The following is a 19,746-nucleotide window of genomic DNA, read 5'->3' as shown; positions in this document are numbered from 1 at the left end:
AACATCACGTTCCATCCCCTCGCAAAGTTTCCTGGCCCCAAATTGACAGCATTCACGGGCTGGTATGAAACGTACCACGAACTCTTTGGTGTACCTGGCAAGACTTTCGCCTACAGAATTCAACAGATGCATGACGACTATGGTCCTATCGTACGTATAAACCCTCACGAACTTCACGTCAGTGACCACCAGTTTTTTGACGTCCTGTTTGCTGGAGGGAGCGCTCGCCGTGACAAGTATCCGCCGAGTGCTAGTGTTCAGGGCGCCACTGGTGGCATCTTTGGGACCTTGAACCACGATGCTCATCGAATGCGCCGGTCTGCCATCTCTGGCTTCTTCTCCAAGCAGGCTGTGGTCGTCCACGAAAGACTCATCCATGAGAAGGTTGAACAACTCTGCGCAGTTTTCAAGACTTACGCCAAAGAGGGTAGCCCTTTCAACATTCGCGTCCCGCTGCTGGCTTATACTACCGACTTCTACTGCGCCCATGCGCTTGGCGAGACAGGTGACATGCATTTATTGAAAGATCAAGCAAAGGCTCAGAAGTGGAGAGAAAGTATCATTGGTCTACTTCACCTCACCCCTATTGTCAGACAGTTCCCGTGGTTTCTATCATTCGCCTTTGAGCTCCCAATGTGGCTCATCCGACGAGTATCGTCAGATTTAGCCTTAGTAGCACAGGTTTTGCTGGCAAGTCGATAACTTGTGCAGTCAGTAAATCATTTGACCAAGTCTAATACTCTGATAGGACATGGAAGAACAGGCCAAAGAGGCCATTAAAGACTCGTCAGCCCCCGACAGCCTTAGAGAAGACAACGGCAGCCTGATGCAAGCGATTCTTACTTCGAATTTGCCTCAGGGCGAGAAAAGTTTCAAGCGAATGGCCCAAGAAGGCTTCACTGTCTTGACAGCGTCAGGAGATACGATTGGCAGAACTCTCACCACTGCTGTATATCACTTACTCTCAAATCCAAACCACCTTGTCAAGTTGAAGGAAGAGCTGAAGTCCGTGATGCCAAACTCCAATATAGACGTGCCGCTGAGTAAGCTCGAAAGCTTGCCGTGGACTGTGAGTGCATCAATCTTATGCGAGTAGTTTATCTTTGATTCAAGGTTAATTCGCTAATATGGACGTGCTGATAAGACCGCTGTCATCAAAGAGTCACTTCGGATCTCTGCGCTTATTACTATGAGAGTAGTGCTGCAAGCACCTACCGAATGTCTCACATACCGAGATTGGATCATCCCAATAAACGTAAGATCAATCATCAAAAGTTCAAGTGATTTGATATAAGTCTCCCCACCAGGGTTGGTCGAATATTTGCTGACCTGCTTGGACCGGAAGACGCCAGTTGGCATGACATTCGCCGATCTGATGATGGACCCCAAGGTCTTTCCAAACCCTAAACGGTTTGATCCCGAGCGATGGCTCGAGTCTCACCCTCTTTACGCCCAGAGCACGAAATGCTTCTTCCCTTTTGGGCGCGGACACCGCAATTGCATTGGGACTCAAGTACATCAACTCCTCCCTGCAACACCAGATTCAAGCAGAATGTACTGACTGTCATGCGTCACCGAGCCTTGCTTGGGCAGAGATGTATGTTGCACTTGCAAAAGTTCTGCGTCGATTTGATCTGGAATTATACGATGTCATCAGAGAAAGAGACATTGACCACTATCGTGACTGCTTTTTGGGAGAGCCTCGAGATGATTCGAGAGGCGTTCGGGTCAAGATTCTCCGTCTTCTGGACTGAATAATACGACAGGGTACCTGGCAATGATCGGCGCAAGGCGGGTGCGCTTTGGATCGAATGTGCATGGACAGCCGGGAAAGTCAAGAACAGCCGTTGTGCATGGGGTCTATTCACACTCTGTTGTTGCACGTCCTTCTCCGTTCCAAGTGTCACTGTCTCATGGAAAGATGAATTCAATGCCAATTGGTATCAAAGTGTGGTCATGGTGTCTCAACTCGAGCAGTAGAACGGTAGCCCTCTGTTTCATCGTAACTGTTGCTCTACCTGAGTTGGAGGCACTGATACCAATTATTCCGTGACACCTATTTCCCGACCAATCTCGAAAGATGCCTTCTTCACACAGCTATTGTCTTCTGAGAGCGTAATACAGAATCTGGGCTGATGATAAACACAGCTAAGTCGGCCAGAAAAGTAAGGGATACTGGCATAAAACACCAAATGATATCAAGCGAACGGCAAAATAGTTAGCGGTTCGACGCCTCCCAATAGTTCTTGTCGTCACCATGACCCCTGTCTTTGGTATTCCTCGGGTCCAGCGTTTGCCTCAGAATATTCTTACTGTAATATCGAAGTGTTGTTGAAAAAGCGCGAGGGGACTCTTGATGTATTGTTGACTTAATGTGTCATCCACTTGAGTTATTTCAGTCGTTAGCTGAACCCGGATGGAGCTTTTCTTGGCATCAAGGTCCTCAGGACTTGGGGAAACAGCTTGACGCCAGATAAAGCAAAGGCCATCCAACAGCCAGCACTTCTTTCTAGAACACAAGAAATAAAATCTCCCACTGCATTCAACTTTTCGCATAGCTTTCATTAGAGATTCCACGGCAAAACTTGCCATCCATCCTGGGCGTTGTTCCCAGTAGACTTCGGATGTATCGCATCACACCTGCCCCGCGTGTCTTGAAAACTCAAATATACACCTTTGACACCACTGCGACCGCTTGGTCGGCAACTGCAATACGACTCCCCTTGGTCATGACAACAGCCCCAAGACTTGTCTTCATCTATGGTACTTTATGCGCCCAGCCGCTACTCGCCTGGGTTCTGACTGGTGATGCTTCTCAAGTCGAGGAGATATCGGCTCTCATTCGGTCCGCGAAAGTGGAAAACGTCGCACGTTACTCATTACACGGCTGTGATTATCCAGGCGCTATTGAAGAACGTGGCTCATCCATCAATGGGTATCTCCTACAGCCTCCAACGCTCTCACAGCGGAAGAAGCCTGGCGACTTTGAAGGCGAAGTTTCCCAAGTCAATCCAATTCAAGTCATGATGTTGAGTCACCGTGGCAAAACGGTCGAGAGCTCCATCGAAGCGGATATATACCTACGAAATGGTGATAAATTTCTGGTTACTAACCAGTCTTGGGACTTGAAGTGGTTTCTGCAAGAAAGATTGGAGGACTGGATTGAGCTTTCTGCGAGAATGGAGATGGTGGGGGATGGTGACGATTAAGGCGTAGGCCATAGGCATTCTGGAAGCAGTATGGCCCTGAACACAACTCCAAACGTACAAAGCTGTAGTTAGCTTTCTTTCGAGCATCGAGTTGATGACTTGATCGACGAGACAATACGATGAAGACCAATCTTCAGATCTCTCATGTATTCCCGCCAATAAAAACCAGCGATTAATTTGAACTTCACTGCGAGTAAAACTTGCGTCCGTTGAAAGTGTACGAGTCCTTGCCGGAATCCGGGGGACGCCGCTCGGCATGGACAACGCAAAGCACGGGCGTGGAGGCCATAAATAGTCATAGGGTCTAGTGCGTCAGGCACTGCACAGAAGAAGTCTAACCTTACTCGGTTCATCTCAGGTGGGCGCTGACTGGAGTGTCTTGCTTTAGCGTTCTTCAGCAGACTTTGAAAACCTACATCGATGGATTCTTCAACTACTTCTTCAACTTTTCGCTAAGTGTTTGGCTTCTCTGGTGATGGGCTGAGAAGTGCATGTGTGTGGTCTGATTCTCCATGACACCTGAGCGATTTCAATGCTCTCCTTGCTTCAGGCCAGGCTCCAAGAGTCCGGGGGATCTCTCAGAATGTAACCCAGGATTGGCCAGCGGCAAGTTAAGCCTATCGAGTAAGCACTGTTGCGATCCTTGGATCATCGATATTGTCGCTTTCGGGTTATAACCTGTGGCGCAATTGGTCCGGATCATATCGGCTGTGATCTCTCCCGTACCCTCTGGTCGCAGATACTCGACCCTCTGAACTCCTGGAGGTCCTTTTTGACCCGTCGACAGCTCGGTGAGGGCTCTTGAAGAGATCTGAGGTAACCTGTTCAGGCATAGTGGCCGTGGCTCTCACACCAAATCGCGTCCACATTCGTCTCAGGGGTTTGTCTGATCTACGATGTCCCACCGCTAGCTCGCCTGCGGCCCCTAGTCAACTCTGTGACGCCAGGCCCTGGAGTCATTGTTTGAGGTGTCCGTCGCGACCACTCACAGGCCCGTCTTGGACGTTCGAAGGTGCCAAGGCCGGATTGCCAAGTCTCGCGAACTAACAAGTCTGGCATCCCTCCGCTAGGGTGAGACGAGTGGGAAAAAGCAGGAACCTCTTTGAGCATACTGCGTATTGCAGAGGAAGGATGTCGTTCGTCCATCCGCTGGACAATTGTGTGTCTCTGCAAGCCAGCACCCACCCCCGAGAGCGAAAAGTATCCGTAGGAATGCCAATACCGCGTGAGTTGTGTGTCCCGTGTGCCAAATTTGGATTTTGGCTCAGCAGCCGCACCAGGCGGGAGGATGCTCGACAGGGTCTTCCCAAGACACTGCACTGACAAGGGATGTCAAAATGGGGTTCTTTTAGGGAAGAAAACGTGCGAACCATGCTACTTTCGAGACACCGTGGTTCCTCATCGTCGTTGGCTGGTCCCCCTCCCTTGGCGCGGTGACAGCTGGGACAGGCCATCGGCTAGTTCGTCTTCTCTCTCGCTCTTGGTTTTGGCCGATCTATTCCCATTCTCGTTTCCAATCTCTATTCTTGTCACATCAATTATCTTCTTTCGTTGCCTCTTCTTTCCTTTACGCTAATTCTTTCCCTTCGTTCTCAACCGTTGTCTGCCTCGACGGTGGAGTTTGCTTCAATTCTACTCTTCCCACCTCTTGGAAGCTCTTGGTAGCCAAGGCGTGTTTTGCATTGCGTTGCGTCCGCCGTTTGAAAGGCAACCTTTCCTTCACGACCTCCCGGTGGGATCTTCAATACCTTTCAACCATCCACAGCTTGCTGGATCAGCTTTACTTTTCGACTTTTTTTTCGTTTCTTCTCATCATTGTCTTTTCCAGCCAGTTGGTTCCTGGTTTGTACGCTCTTTAACCAATAACCGATTAGCTCCCACCGAAAGACACCCGAGACCGGCTTCCAAATCCACTCACGAGACGTCCACCACCCTTCATCAACTCGATCAAGCGCCATTCCGCCTAGATAGTTCTCATGTGGCGACGACCGCGATAGCACGCATCACCCTCGCCAACGCCAGAAATGGCGCTCCTCTCATCCGCTCTTTTGGCTCTTTCACTAGTCACTAGAACACATGCATGGCCTCAGTTACCAACCGACGATGGCGATTTCAGAACGCTCATGACACTCCCCGTGATCCCATATACCGCCACACAACAACAGCGCGATGTCGAAGTTGTCCCGCGCGGGCTCTCCCTTCCCGCAGATGAGGGCGATGAAGTCAGTATGATGATGACGCTACCGGTGACTTCAAAGTCAAAAAGGAAGAGGCGGATACGAGCGCCTCGAAAGGTTCTACTCGACAATCTTCTCGGCGATGACTTGGAGGCTCTTCCTGCCGCCCCGGTAGTTAAGCCTCCGGTAGTGCGGGGCCTGCCCGTTGATGACAGTGTCGATGTTGACAGCGCCTTTGTCACGCTGCCCGTCATTCACTCTACCAAGCGTGGTGTATTTAGCAGACAGGTCGAGGCGAAACTTGCCAACCGTTCGGATGTAGCTTACTATGCCCAACGTGAGCAGCACCTCTCTTTGCCTCAATCGATGAGTACTTGGACTATACATTAACTCCAGTATAGTTAACATTGGAACGCCCCCTCAGCCAGTCTACGCTCAGCTAGACACCGGCTCATTCGAGCTATGGGTGAATCCAGAGTGCGGGGCCCTCGCTGCTTCTGACCAACGTTTCTGCGAAGCCGTCGGCTTTTATGACACGGCTCGATCTTCAACCGCTGTCTCTCTACAGACTACCAAAACTCTCCGCTACGGCATCGGCGCCGCAAACATCACCTACGTCCGCGACAGTCTCGCCCTCGCCGGCTCCCGAACGACGATGCAGCAGGTCCAATTTGGCGTCGCCACCAGCTCCGAAGATCAGTTTGCAGGAATTCTGGGTATTGGCTACGGAAATGGCGTCAACACCCGTTATAAGAACCTTGTCGACGAGCTCGCTACCCAAGGAGTCACCCGCACTAAAGCTTTTAGCCTCGGACTGGGCTCCAAGGACGAACAGGAAGGGGCAATCGTCTTTGGCGGCATCGACACCTCGAAATTCTCCGGGCCACTGGCACGCCTCCCGATTCTCCCGGCAGACCAGGCCCCTGACGGCGTTGCCCGGTACTGGGTAAACATGAACTCACTGAGTCTCACTCCACCGAGTCGCCGCGTTCGCATGTACCAAAACAGCTCGATGCCGGTCTTCTTAGATAGTGGCGCTACTCTCACACTGCTGCCCGAAGAGCTTGCCGTGCAGGTTGCTACCGACTTTGGCTCACCTGGTCTGGACGCCAACGGATTCTATCCCGTCTCGTGTACTCTTGTCGATCTTAACGGCACTGTCGACTTCGACTTTGATGGGATGAAGATCAAGGTTCCTTACAAGGAGATGATTCGTGAGCTGCGCACCACTCCGCCAACGTGCTACCTGGGTATTGTCCCCAACGCGGACTTCACGTTGCTGGGCGATACTTTCTTACGCTCAGCTTATGGTAAGCCGAACCTACACTATCTTCAATAACGAGCTGCCGTAACTGACTACCATCAACAGCCGTCTTCGATCTAGACACTAACGCCGCTTACTTGGCGCAGTACGTCAACTGTGGTACGAGGACGATGCCCATCAGCCGGCCAGAAGACATTGCGGCTATCCGAGGATTATGCCCTGCCCCTGCCGGATCTATCGCTGCTCCCGCACCACCAGCGACCAACGGCACCACCACCTCACCAGGAACGGGGACGGGTTCCGGCTCAGGATCTGACTCGGGTACCGGATCGACCCTGCCCACAAGTCCTGCTCCCGAGATGTCTGGCGTTCCGGCGTCTGATACGATCTCGTCAACTTCGACATCAGCACCAAGTACTCTCGCAATTGTCTTGGGTATCGGCTTAGCGGTCATTATGATGTGAAAAGTGGATAGTCGAATGAGTTATTGTTATGTACATATGTACATGCGGAAACCCCTTTTATGAGCATGAGCGGGCATTGCGTGATTTAATGGCGTTTGGAACAGCGGAACTGTCAAACTATCGATTCAAGCATTATTGGGGAGGACTTTTCTTCACTCGGCGCAATGGATAAGCAGCGAGCATTGCTAAAAGTCAAGGTTTGAGACAGACCTTAATGCGATATGCCAGATAAGATGGCTTTTCGGACTAACAGCCAGTCGTGAAGCGTGGTGTGGAGTGAAATGAATCAACGCCTTGCCAGTGGAATTCCTATTTCAGCGTTACGACCTTGTCCTTTGCACTATTCAAAACTCCCATATCAATAAATGTTGCCAGCCCAACTCGACGGTATACTTCACCGCATGCATCATCTTCAACCACCATGAGCGCGATGAGCAGCTCAAGGTCTCCGAGCATCGTCTTCCCAAGTATGAGGTACTCAGTCTCTCTATCCCCGATCTCAAGCGAGACATCAGCTAAATCAGGATATTCTGTTATCCACTCTTTGTCCTCATCAAGCCTTGACTGCTCCATATCGTCAAGTGTGAGGATGGGACACGACAAGACCACGTTATGCGGTGAGGTACGTTCCTCCAAGAGAGTCATGCTCTGGACCTTGGCATATTCCGTCGTGAATAAGCCAGTGTAACGGATCCGCCCGTTGAGAGAAGCCCAAGACCAGCTAGGTGCCCGGGCTGACCTCACGTCTTCCGCATCGGCGTCTTCTTCACAATCTTTCTTCGACCAGGTCAGCTGCTCGACAAACCATTTTTTCCACAACCCAAAGGTATTGGTATCCCGCCACAGACTCTGAAGTTCCAGGGTAATACCCCTTAAGGCATCCAGCCTGTCACCAGGGTCACTCAACAATCGACGCGAGTACTGTTCGACTACTGTCATCCAGATGTACCTCTTCTCCTCTTCTTGGCCCCCAAAGTTCGATCCAGCCTCATCATTAAACGCCAACCAGGGCAGACTTTCCAGCGGCTGCAAGTACTCTAAGCCTTCGCCCGTGACCCCCCGTAACTCGGTTTCTTGACACTGCCATAAGAGCTCATATTCCGAGAAAAAGAGCATTCGAGACGACAACATGAACTCTTGAAGAACCCACCCACGCGTGTCAATAGCATGCCTAGGTATATGCGTACCAGTTCGAAGGTAAACAGTTCCTAGTCCGCCGCTCGACATGGGAATACGAAACTCTTCTTCGGGTAAGTACGTCCTGCTTGTGGCAAGAAACCCATCTCGAGCTCGGGCTGCAGTCCCGGCTGCAATCATGACAGCCGCATTCTTGTAGATCAAGGCCATGTCGCCAATCTCCTTCGCCTTATCTTGGGCACAATCCTGAATAATACAGTACGCATCGACCCAAAGATACCTGAATTCTAGCTTTCGAGTGACCACTACTGCGTCTCTGACTGTCTGCTCTAAGTCTTCCATTCGTATCTCTTCAGTCATGCGCTCTAGGGTGGTTCCTACGAGGTTTCCGGGCTGTTCGCCGCCCCAGCAGTAACTCAGGGCGACATACATGCCTTCCTGTTCGACATCATTGACGAATAGCTTCAATGTGGGTGACTCGACTGTACCAACGTCAATCACCCTGGTCGGTAAGAGAGCGTCTCGGCCGTAGCGACATCGATGATGACCTTGTCTGCACTTGTTGTAAAGTCGCGCTGCAGCTGAAAAAACCTTTCGGCTTTTGACGTCTCTTCGAAGTGGTCTCCGGTAAATAAAACTGGCAGTGGGATCTCCTAGACATCCCGTCAGATGTTACCATACGCAATGTTCGTCATAGGTAATATAGTTCCTCTAGCCACGTACCGTCCTTGGCGTATGGATAAATAGTAATGATGACTTTCCCGGAAGAAAGCCCACCGTCCAATATGTCTATCCAAGGGGGTAAGACTTTGGAGTCTTTCATCGAAGAGCGATTGTGAAAGATAAGGATCTCATCGTCTGGCCAGTCGTTCTCCTGGTCCCTCTTAACCGTAGCCAAGATGAAGTGACACAGCGGACAGCCACCGATGGCTTGAGAGCAGCACCGCACAAACGTCGAGTGCCGCAGGTCAGCAGTTGAGTTGAGCGCCTTCAGGCCATCTTTAGAGAATAGTAGCAGACAACTAGAGCAGTACACTCCCATAATGTTCCGCCTCCGAGTTCTCTTTGAGCTCGAGTGCGGGTCTCCCAGGTCAGTTTCGGACCGGCCTCGAGTTTGCACTGGCCTGTGCGGGAGAGATGCTGACATGTTGCCCTAATGAAAGATCCATGACAGCTGGCGATTGTTCCGCATGCCAGGACAATACTATATAAGGGTGAAATTGTGTAAATGCGTGGATGAATACGGCATCAGCACGGTACGGGAAAATGTGGCCCGCGAAAAAGAAGCTAGGCGACCATGGGCGGCCTGCCACACACATGGCTGAGCCTGCATGAAGGCAACGAGGCGGAATATGCAGGCTTTTAGTTTTGGCAACTGGGTGGCTCATCGCCTCGTTAGGCATACTACCTTACTTATCACCCTTCGAATAAGTACCGCGCATGAATGCACGAGTGAAGTACCAAGAAAATGCCCAACAACTTGTCAGTTGGCAAAGGCAATTACATGCGTCTGCACATTATACAGAGCCTGTGCAGAAAGCACTGCTACGGCTGGCTTCTATCCACTAGAACCAACGCTGTGGGCGATTGGTCAAGTGTGTTATATTAAATATGTGATCAAGATCAAAAAACGCCGAAGGCCTATGGAAATGTCCATCCAGTCATACAGCCTTCTCTAAGGTTCCGTAAACAACCAACGCCGACGCCGAAATATTGAGGCCACAGTCATCTGGCTATGTCCCCCTCCTGGTATGAATACGCTCATGGCGGCGACAATCGTTTAGCCTAGCGAATGCCTTTCCGCAATTCGGGCAGGCATAAGGCCTCTCACCAAAGTGACTCCGCATGTGCCCTTTCAAGTTGATATTCCGCGTAAAACACTTCCCGCACATCTTACACGGAAACTTGGCCGTTTCAACCCTCCTGCTCATCTGTATGAAGGGTGTTTGCCCGTCAATCTCTTCTGGGTGGTACGTCCTGACGTGCCTTTCTTTGTCCTTGTTGGATGAAAACCCAACGGGCGCCGAGTTGCATGTCTTAATGGGGCACGGATACGGTCTATCGTGGCGATTGTGGTGTGCATCGCGATCTTTTTCGGTCTTGAAGCCTTCATAGAAAAACTTACACAGTGTTTTTTTGCATTTGAATAAGTTGGGCCCGTAATAGGTGTCAATGGTGTCGCTCCCGACCATGACCGTGTCTGGCTGATACTCACTTGCCAGGACCTCGCGGTGCGAAGTGAGAGCGTCCTGTAAGCGGCTAATGCCGACTTCGTTGCGTTCGTCGACGGAAGCTTTCTGGTGGGTAAAGATGTGATTCCATACGCGAACGAGATCAGCGTAGAATGGAAAGCTGATGTATTGTGACAAGTCATCTTGTGAGAACTCTTGGTGCATCTCCTTCTTGATATTAGCATCATAGGCCGAGATGAATCTGTTCAAGGCCGAACCAAGGTCTCTAACGAAATCGCGACCCGGTTCAACTCCTGCGTCCGGGTAGAAGGTGGGGGAGAAAATTTCATGGCATTCTCTGATGACGGTATTGATGTGCTTGTACCATTGAGGAACGGCATAGTCTTGGAATGAAAAGTAACCCTTATGAATATCGTTGTGCCGCTCAGCTTCGCTGTAGTCGTCGGCTGCAAAGCAGCGCAGAGATAGATAGCGCAAACACAGAATAGCAAGATCGCACTGAACTGATTTCGCGTGGATATGTCTGCTAGAAACAAGATGTCTTTCAAATTCGTATTAGTCACTCGATTCCTCCTAGGACCGACAGACTTGGGTAACTCAAGCAATGAACTGGAGTCTACTCACTGCTTGACGGTTGAATGCATGAGACGAATCTCATCGCCCGGCAGAACTTCGACCAGCGAGCCAAGAAGTTTGTTAATATTATCTCTTCGAATCATGCGAAGGTTAAAGTCGATCTCATCCTTCTCAAGGTCGTAAGCGAGGATGGCTTGTATCTCGTGCCACTTGAGCGGGCGATGGGCGCAGGAAAGCCAGCCGAGAAGGAGCTTAGTCTTATCCCAATGAGTCGAAGACATGTTCAGCATCTTCTCTTTGAGGCTCTCCAGTACCTTGTCGTACATCCTTGAGATGCCGTCAGGAAGCATGCGAGGTGAAACCTTTTGAAGGAGTTCTCCTTTACTCCATTGGTTCAAGAGGTATTCCACAGCGAGGACTGCGTAGAGGAAAAGACCTTGTAGTTTTGTTAGCGTAAGCCCACAAGTCGCTTTTCTGTGAAATAGATACCTTCGCTCTGTAACGAAACTTCTTTTGCGATACGGTTTATGTCTCTCTCTTCGAGATTGAAGTTGTCCCCAGAAACTTCTACTATTGAAGCTTCGGTAGGTTTGTCCCTTCCCCTCACGTGTCTTCGTGGCTTGTTCAATTCCGCTGGATCCATCCGGCTCTTCACAAAGGTCCGTATGTCTTGTGTATTATCGGTGTCCTTTAGTTCAACCTCGCCGATAATCGGACTAACAGTAGGCTTGGACATCGCTGCTTTGACGTCGGGATTCGGTTGACTCATGAATAGCACCCGCAACTGCCCTTGGTTGATCTCATCCAGGCGCGAAACTTGAGCTACCAAGAAGGAAACTGTCTGCTGGATCTCCACGCGGCTTGCGCACTCGTCCACGCCATCTACGACGATGTACAAACGGGGGTTAACTTCGAAAAACGCCTCGATGAGTGAAAGACATCCCTCCGGGGTGGATAGAGTTGAGCCACCACTGCTCGTGATTTTGTCGTCGCAAAGAGGGAGAATTGATCCATTGTACTTGCTACGATAAGCCGAAATGTCACACTCGTCTTCCCTTGACTCATCGAAGTCGGGGTTGGACACGTCGACTGCGGAGACAAGTTGATGGGCGATGCCCCTGAGTATGCCAAAGTACGTATTCAGCTCGGGGTCGGCGTCCTGGCAGTAGAAGTAGCAAATTTGTCCCTTCGGAATGGATTGGGTCCTGATGAGTTCCTGCAAGCGGGTAACTACCAGTGACGACAAAATAGACTTGCCCAAGCCTTTCCTACCATGGACCCAAAGAGCGGAGTCTTGGGGTATGTCCTCGCGCATCCAATTCGACACCTGGTCATACCTTGTGTAAAGCCAGCGTCCGGTTTCTGGATATGGTTCTCTCTTCTTGACGAAGCTCTCGTGTAGATCCTGCGTCGTCATGGGAGCGGCGATCCATTTCAGAACCTTATTCTTCTGCTTCTCTTTCCTTTTCGCTTCGTCCTCTCTGAAAGTTCGTCGCAGTTCGTCGTAATCTGACATGTACTTTTTGGATTTGCGGCGGAAGTCGTTGTTGTCGAGCAAGATGCTGTTTTGGGGTGCCGCGAAGCCGGAGTCTACGCTACGGAAGGCATGCCGGTCCTGGAGGGGAGCCCCGTGAGTCTGAATAAATTCTGCGTGCAACCGGAGGCTTGTGGCTAAGTGTTTGAACGTCGACTCCAAGTCTTTCCATGTCGCTTTATGTAATTTACCCCATACTACGAGTGCGTATGATCAGGGTCAGTATCACGCACATTAAAGCTGCAAATGGGTTACCAGGGAGAATGATTCGGCTTACACGAGCTGCGGAGAGAGAACAGCCTGTATGCGGTTTTGTGAAATTCGGCGACGTCGTTATAAATGTTAAGCAGGCAGGCCGTAGCGTTGGCAGATCCTGCAAAGAATTGCTTATACTCTGAAAGAGAGAGAATATGTATCCCAAGTCGTTGGTAAACTTCGAGGATGTGATCAAACGCTCGATCGTTGACGTTGGTGGTCTAAGTAAGGGGAAGATATGTCAGCCAGGGGTGTTCTGAGGTGTTCAGGGTTGTTACTGGATGCGCGCCCGTACCTCAAGTAGAAACCTCATAGGACCCCAAACGAGGGCCATGATACCGTCAACACCTTTCATGCGCCTATCGTCTAGGACTTCTCGGAATGAGTCCATGCCAATGAGGAACAACTCAATCCTGTTGAGGTTCATCAAGGTCTTCTTCTCCTGTTGTTGGAATTGGATATCCCTGAGACATCGGTAAACATCTTCAAGAGTCGTCTTTCCGATCTTGTCGACATGAATATCATTTAACAGTTCCTTGAACTTATCGGCGCTCATCCTGAGATCAACTTCGACGTCGACATCGAGGTCTGGAACCCGGTAGGGACCGCGATCTTGGGCCATGGTCGTAGACTTGGCGAACTCGGCGCTGGCTCCGGGACAAGTGTCGAATTGCTCACAGTCGCTACGGGGGCTCGGGCTCCCACCAGCTAGGTACGTGTACTAAACCCAGTTCGTTGTGGACCGTGTAGCGACATAAACCACAACGGAACATGAACAAACTCACGGGAAATGGAGTCAGAAAGAGAAGCAAGTGGAGAGAGCTGAACAAGAAGGAAAGAAAGTCTTTGGAGAAAGGAAGAATGAGAATGGGGTTGATGCTCAGAGTCCACAGCTTGCACCGAGAAAGCGGTCGATACGAATTGAGGCTGATGCTGTTCACAGCAAAAGAGGCAGCCAGGCGTATATCAAAAATACTACCCCGTCCGAGCAACCCCTGCCTAGGGCCAACGTCTTTCGCAGGGGGATCCAATAGTTTCTTGTGGTCTTCAGGCCCGCTCAGCAAACATAACAGGGGCACCAGGGATGTGTGAGGCGCTAGACAGTGAGCACTGCCACTGCCACATTCTTCTTTTGCAGTTCTATTGTATGTTGCTGTGTGCGTCACTGCGGATTCTTAGAGAGAGCGAGGGTCTCCAGCGCGCTGTCAGGCTGTCTGCATGTGTCTCTGTCTCTGTGCTGCCCACAAGCCACTCGACCTGCATTGGTGCACTGCATCTAAACCCTGACGACCGACCTACCAGCACGAGTTCCCGCGTGTCTTTCAACACGTACTTTCGCGCCTTACCTTAGTTCAAGATTGTCGTGCCCCGCGGACGCCTTGTGAGGGGCAGAGTTGCCCTCTCGCCCTGTTGGTTGCTGCAGTGTCCCTTTTGTTTCGTAGGGCTGTTGAGCATTGTCAACTCTGGTGACTTGCTTTGGTTGGTTCATATGCAGTGACTTACCGTTGGAGCCGACTTAGCCGGCTATGAGTTACCTTTCCTCTGTCTTTACAGTATATCTCCGCTGTGCGTTGCTAAGTGGTCCACGTCGTCAGTTGAGAAATCCCGCGTCACAAGACTCGATTCGCGACGTGGGAGTCCCGCGAACATCGTCAATCTACGTCATCCTCAACCTTACCGGAGCCTTCTCCGGTATCTATTCTCGAGAACAAGCATCGGCAGGTGGGCATTTCCCCATCATTTGACCTCATTCCGGGCTAGTGAGGCTCTTGAAAATGCCCCGGTCGGGGGACTCCGAGCGGTTGGGGCGGAGCAACCGTCGGTGAACCGGGGTGCCGGGGGGTCTTCGGGGGCGGTGCAAAGCGGGTGCGAGAATGACCCTAAGGGCAGTCAGAACAATTAGGGCCCCCCAAATCGCTCAGGGGGACCCTCACAAGGACCCCAACGGCACTAAGAAAGTGGAAAAAGCACGCGGTGTGGGTTGTGCGCGTCCGGAGCGCAGCTACGAGCCTTCGGCGAAGTGCGAACCACCAACGGGAAGCACGATCGCCTTCATCATCGTCCGCGCACTGCGCCTCAAGGAGGGAGACTGCACAGCAAACGGTAGCCTCTTCGATTGCCTCACGTCACCGGTCATCATGTGGTCAAAAATGGTTCGCCCGGCGCCTTTTGCGTTGCCGCAGAGAGCCTCATCATGTTCCTCAAGGCACTGGCTGCATGAGAAGAAGCACTTGACAGTGGGAAAAACATTGGTTGACCCATTTGCGAGATAGACTCGACAACTTTCCGCTCATTCGACTGAAGTTATTCGAAGCTTTGACTAGCTTTGAAGACACTAACTTCTAACTTCGGAATCAACTCCGAGAAGGACTTTTAGTCTCAATCACTCATCAACAGACTAACTTAGTCAACTACCTTGAGTGTCTGACAACCCCCCTAGCCGCCATGTCGCTAAAGAGACTTCTCAACGAGGAAGATGAGGATCTCCACTATCCCGACCCGTCGTCCGTCTCCTCGTACGGCTCCATCACGCCAACCTACCAGGGCGGCGGCCAAGATTACTCATACCCCGGATATCACCCATACCATACCCCCTTCCAAAGCTCGGACAGCACCATCCAGGGCGGCCAAGATGATTTTTCCGTCATCGAGGATCACCCTCCCATAGAAGACGCGCAGATATATGACCTTCTTCTCGACCAAGGCGTTGATAGTCAAATAGGAAGCCTCAACATCAGCAACGAAACCGAGCTTGCGTCCTTCGACTTCGGCGTCCTGGAAACATGGGGACGTTGTACTGTTGCACAGGCTCCCGCGTTGGGAACGTACAGCTCACCCCAGAGCTCCGAATCGTCACAGGATTCTTTGCCCGTGACTCACTCGCCCTCACTCTTCCCCGATTCCAGCATCACGGGTTCGGACTCGTGTTCGTCGACGGCGGGCGATGACGATGCTGACAAGGTCTGCTACGGTATGGTAAGACACATATTCATTCCATCAAGTCTCTTAGTCATCTGGACATATTACCTTTCTCCTATCTCTTTTTTGTCGAAATGATGTAAAGAACAGCCCCGACTCATCGGTCATAGCTCTACAATGTAGACATCAAATTGATAGGTGACATGGGCGTCATCGACACCAAGTTGCGAGAGTCCAGCCGAGCCTCTGCCCCTGGCAGGATAGCCTATCAGCGCTTCACCCTCACCGATTCACAAGAACACATCCGCCTCTCTTTCAAAGACGACAACACAGAATTCGGCTACCTCCGCTCTGGGCCCGGCAAGGCCCTCGCCCGACTACTGACTCCAGACTCTCGCGTCGAATTCGAGCCCATCGCCCCGACCAACGCGCTCCGCGAAACCATCGGCCGCGCCAAGAAGCCCGTCGAGGCCATGGTCAAAGTCGATATCAATGTCTACGGCTCGCGCGCCGCGGCAAAAGCCGTCGGAGACAAGCTTACCGAGGGGAAGCTCTGGTTGCAAAAGTCAGATCATGCGCGCCGGGAGCTCTGCTATGAGAACCCGCATGTCCTCGATATTAAAGGTGGCGAGACGATGCCCGAGAACGTTATCAACGACGTCAACAGTCGGCAACCAACTGGGCGGCAACCGCGGGAAGAGAAGCTGAGGCGAATGATGATTGAGGTGTACGACTCAATAAAAAACAAGCGAGAGTTTAACCGTGAGCTCGGAGACAAGCGGTTAAAGAATGGTCTGCTAGGGTAACATCTGCCTTTTCTCTATAACTGACCACCATCCCTTGGCTTTGCGAGTGTGTTATGCTAAGTAGTCCGCAGGCACCAACAGGAGGCGCTCGCGTTCATGCTAGAGCGGGAATCCGGTGACATTAACCGAGGATACAGGCTCTGGCGTCTGGTGACGGTAGAAGGACAAGAATGGTAGGGTTCTTCAGATTCGTGTACTGATAGACATCGCTCTAATCCTGAACACCTAGGTATCGCCATAAGATCACGAACGTGAAGCAAAAGATTCAGCCGGATGAGAGGGGCGGCGGTATCCTCGCCGACGAGATGGGCATGGGCAAATCCTTGTCCATTCTCTCGCTCATCGTCAAGACCCTCGACGACGCCCGTAACTGGGCCGTCGAGGAAGAGAAGAACAGCGAGAAGAGCAAGGATCTACATTATTCAGGGTCGACCCTCGTGGTCGTATCGTCTGCTCGTAAGTCTTCAAGCAACCACTCGACTCCCCCCTTCACTAACCAGAGAACTCACAACCACCAGTTCTCATCTACAACTGGACAAATGAAATTAAAAAGTGAGTAACGATTGCCGCGACCAGTATTTTACTTTCTCATGTCTAACAATCCGACAGGCACGTAGACGGAAGCTTGACACACGTCAAGTACCATGGCCCAAATCGAGAAAAGGACATCGACAAGATCAAAGGCTCCGACATCGTCGTGACGACTTACAACACCTTGTCTGCAGAGTTCGAGAAGAAGTCGTCCATCTTGCACAGGATTGGCTGGTACCGAGTTGTCTTGGACGAAGGCAAGCTTTTCTCAACCTCTTACTTTTCCTGCTGCCTCCATGTCAAGTCGAATTTATACTCCCTCCAACCTCTATTCTCGTGGGTGACGACGAGCTGACCGACCACGATACAGCACACATCATCCGCCGCCCAGCAACAACATTTTACCAAGCCTGCCGATCGCTCCATGCAAATTCCCGCTGGTGCCTCACAGGCACGCCCATCCAGAACAAACTCGCCGACATTGGTGCCCTCTTCGCCTTCATCCGCGCAACGCCCTTTGACAATCCAGCCACCTTCCGCCGCTACATCGAGGTTCCCTTTGAGCAACACTCGGAAAACCTAGAAAAGGTCAAAGAGCGCCTTGTAGCCCTCATGGAATCCCTGTGCCTCCGTCGCACCAAAGAAGTCCTCGACCTCCCTCCCCTCGAAGAACGGGTGGTCCCACTCGAGTTCAGCCGCGAGGAGCGCGACCAGTACGACAAGACCAAGAAGATCCTCATGCGTACCATCAAGCAAAAGGTAGGCGAGGTCGAAAAGAGCAGCAAGTTCGGCCTCTTTCAAGCCAACCTCCAGATGCGTATCCTCTGCAACCACGGTACTTTCCAGAAGCCCTTTTCCTGGCACCGGCGGAGCTACCGCCTCGACCTCGACGAGCGTGAGGCCGCCGTCTCGGCGTTGGGGCAGAACGCAGAGTTGACGTGCAACGGATGTCACCAGCCCATGCCCATCCTCGGCTTCAACAGGCTGCGTAACGCGTCCGAGAAGCAGTGCCCGCACGTGTTTTGCTCAGAGTGTCTCGACGACTCGGATTTGTCTTCGTCGGCGACCCCGGTCTCTGAGTCTCGGGAGCGGCATTGCCCCGTGTGTGATAACTGGAAAAGGTCGGCCAAGGTTTCTTCTACCGGTCTCGGTACGATTCCGCATGTGAGAGTAGACGGGCCTGCGGTGGATGCCAGGGGTCTTCCTGACACTTCCGCACAAACGACGTCAGGCGCGGATGATGCGGATTACTTCAACACGGTGGGATACTCTACCAAGATGGAGGCCTTGATCCGTGACGTCCAAGTCGACGTCTCGACAACCAAGAGGTAAGTCACTTGTGAAGGGTCTGGCCTGCGAAGAGCTTATCCTCTATCTCTTGACGCGAACATCACTAATTGCCTTCGCCAACAGCATCATCTTTTCTTGCTGGACGAGAACGCTCCGCCTCGTCGCGAAACACCTCGAAAAGGTCGGTGTGAAATACCACAAGATTGACGGTGACTGTCCCTTGTCCCAGAGACAGGAAATCTTAGGACAATTTGCAGAGGACGAGGAGAAGAGAGTCCTTATCATGACGACCGGCACCGGTGCCTTTGGGTTAGTTCACCCTCTCTCTGCGATTTAGTTTCTCAAGACAGACCATACATACTGACAAGCCACACTTCACCAGGCTCAACCTAACCTGCGCCAACCGCGTCTTCATCGTCGAACTCCAATGGAACCCTAGCGTCGAGAACCAAGCCATCGCACGCGCGATCCGCTTCGGCCAGGGTAAGAAGGTGCTTGTCACGAGATACGTGATCAAGAATACGGTAGAAGAGGTACGTTTAGACATCTAACCATTGCACTCAGCGCAAGCATCCTCGCGCCATCGACGATATCATTTTTGCTAACCACAGTCCCATCGTGCAGGAAATGAGATCGCAGCAGAACGTCAAGAAGAACCTGGCTGCGATCGGGTTCGACGAGTCTGCTGCTGCTGATGTTGATGACGAAATGGATATTGATCAGTCGTAAGACAGTCGATGAGATATTGAGGGAGGTGGTTCAATATGGAGGGATATGTGGATTGATGCCTTCATGAGTTTGATGGCGGTGGTTTTTGAACGATTCGTTTCTGCGGCTCCTCGAGGGGGACTTTACGATGCCGGCATCTCAAATGGTAGGTAGTATGTCTCCAGGAGCCTCGCATCATCATGTGTAGAAGCTGAGCTCCGCCTTGACGATTGCTCATAATAATACCCAGTTGGTTCTCTTCTTTATCACACCGACAGATATCCATGGTCCCATAAGAGCATATCTATGCATGGGCTGGGTCTGGCATCATCATGTTTTACGGGCCCATTTGCAGCAAGACATACGAGGAAAAGTCGAGCGATCGGTTGAGAGGCTTATTCTTCGGATGTCTTAAGCTCTCAGAGGATGCTTCGTCTTTAGCAGTGACTGCTTTCCATATCGCCCCGAAATGATACACCTGTGCCACCGACCATGTCTAAATGGGCAATCGGGAATTGAGTCTCACCAAGTTGAGAGTGCCGTGGCAAATACGGTGCTATCCTTCGATCCTTCGGGAAGCTTTCGGAATGGACATGCCGCAATAACATTATATTAACCAGAACAAAGTGCCTCCAGAAACGTCCATGACGTCGCGCCGTCACAGCACTCGCCGTGGCAGCGCGA

The 19,746-nt window shown here is 51.5% G+C and overlaps 4 protein-coding genes across 4 annotated transcripts; 3 read left to right on the top strand and 1 right to left on the bottom strand.

Moving 5' to 3' along the window:
• Positions 1-5,233: 5,233 nt before the first annotated feature.
• Positions 5,234-7,114, top strand: N0V96_011985 (uncharacterized protein; the record flags this gene model as incomplete). The annotated part of the gene is made up of 3 exons (XM_053197100.1): positions 5,234-5,723; positions 5,788-6,696; positions 6,756-7,114. 3 exons carry the CDS (start codon positions 5,234-5,236, stop codon positions 7,112-7,114), a joined length of 1,758 nt encoding a protein of 585 aa, XP_053045407.1.
• Positions 7,115-10,165: 3,051 nt separating this feature from the next.
• On the bottom strand, positions 10,166-13,430 carry N0V96_011984 (uncharacterized protein; the record flags this gene model as incomplete). Its single annotated transcript, XM_065759465.1, has 6 exons — positions 10,166-10,182; positions 10,467-10,966; positions 11,068-11,455; positions 11,509-11,515; positions 11,741-12,634; positions 13,104-13,430. 6 exons carry the CDS (start codon positions 13,428-13,430, stop codon positions 10,166-10,168), a joined length of 2,133 nt encoding a protein of 710 aa, XP_065611919.1.
• A 1,823-nt stretch (positions 13,431-15,253) lies between these two features.
• Positions 15,254-17,093, top strand: N0V96_011983 (uncharacterized protein; the record flags this gene model as incomplete). The annotated part of the gene is made up of 4 exons (XM_065759464.1): positions 15,254-15,779; positions 15,926-16,529; positions 16,605-16,706; positions 16,763-17,093. 4 exons carry the CDS (start codon positions 15,254-15,256, stop codon positions 17,091-17,093), a joined length of 1,563 nt encoding a protein of 520 aa, XP_065611918.1.
• Positions 17,094-17,360: 267 nt separating this feature from the next.
• N0V96_011982 (uncharacterized protein) lies at positions 17,361-19,083 on the top strand (the record flags this gene model as incomplete). Its single annotated transcript, XM_065759463.1, has 5 exons — positions 17,361-17,367; positions 17,516-18,392; positions 18,478-18,663; positions 18,737-18,887; positions 18,919-19,083. 5 exons carry the CDS (start codon positions 17,361-17,363, stop codon positions 19,081-19,083), a joined length of 1,386 nt encoding a protein of 461 aa, XP_065611917.1.
• Between the last annotated feature and the right edge of the window lie 663 nt (positions 19,084-19,746).

The sequence above is a fragment of the Colletotrichum fioriniae genome (assembly GCF_027942845.1).
Source record: "Colletotrichum fioriniae strain IMI 355084 chromosome Unknown scaffold_20, whole genome shotgun sequence".
In the NCBI taxonomy this organism is placed as follows: domain Eukaryota; kingdom Fungi; phylum Ascomycota; class Sordariomycetes; order Glomerellales; family Glomerellaceae; genus Colletotrichum; species Colletotrichum fioriniae.
This window is presented reverse-complemented; position numbering and strand designations above follow the sequence as displayed.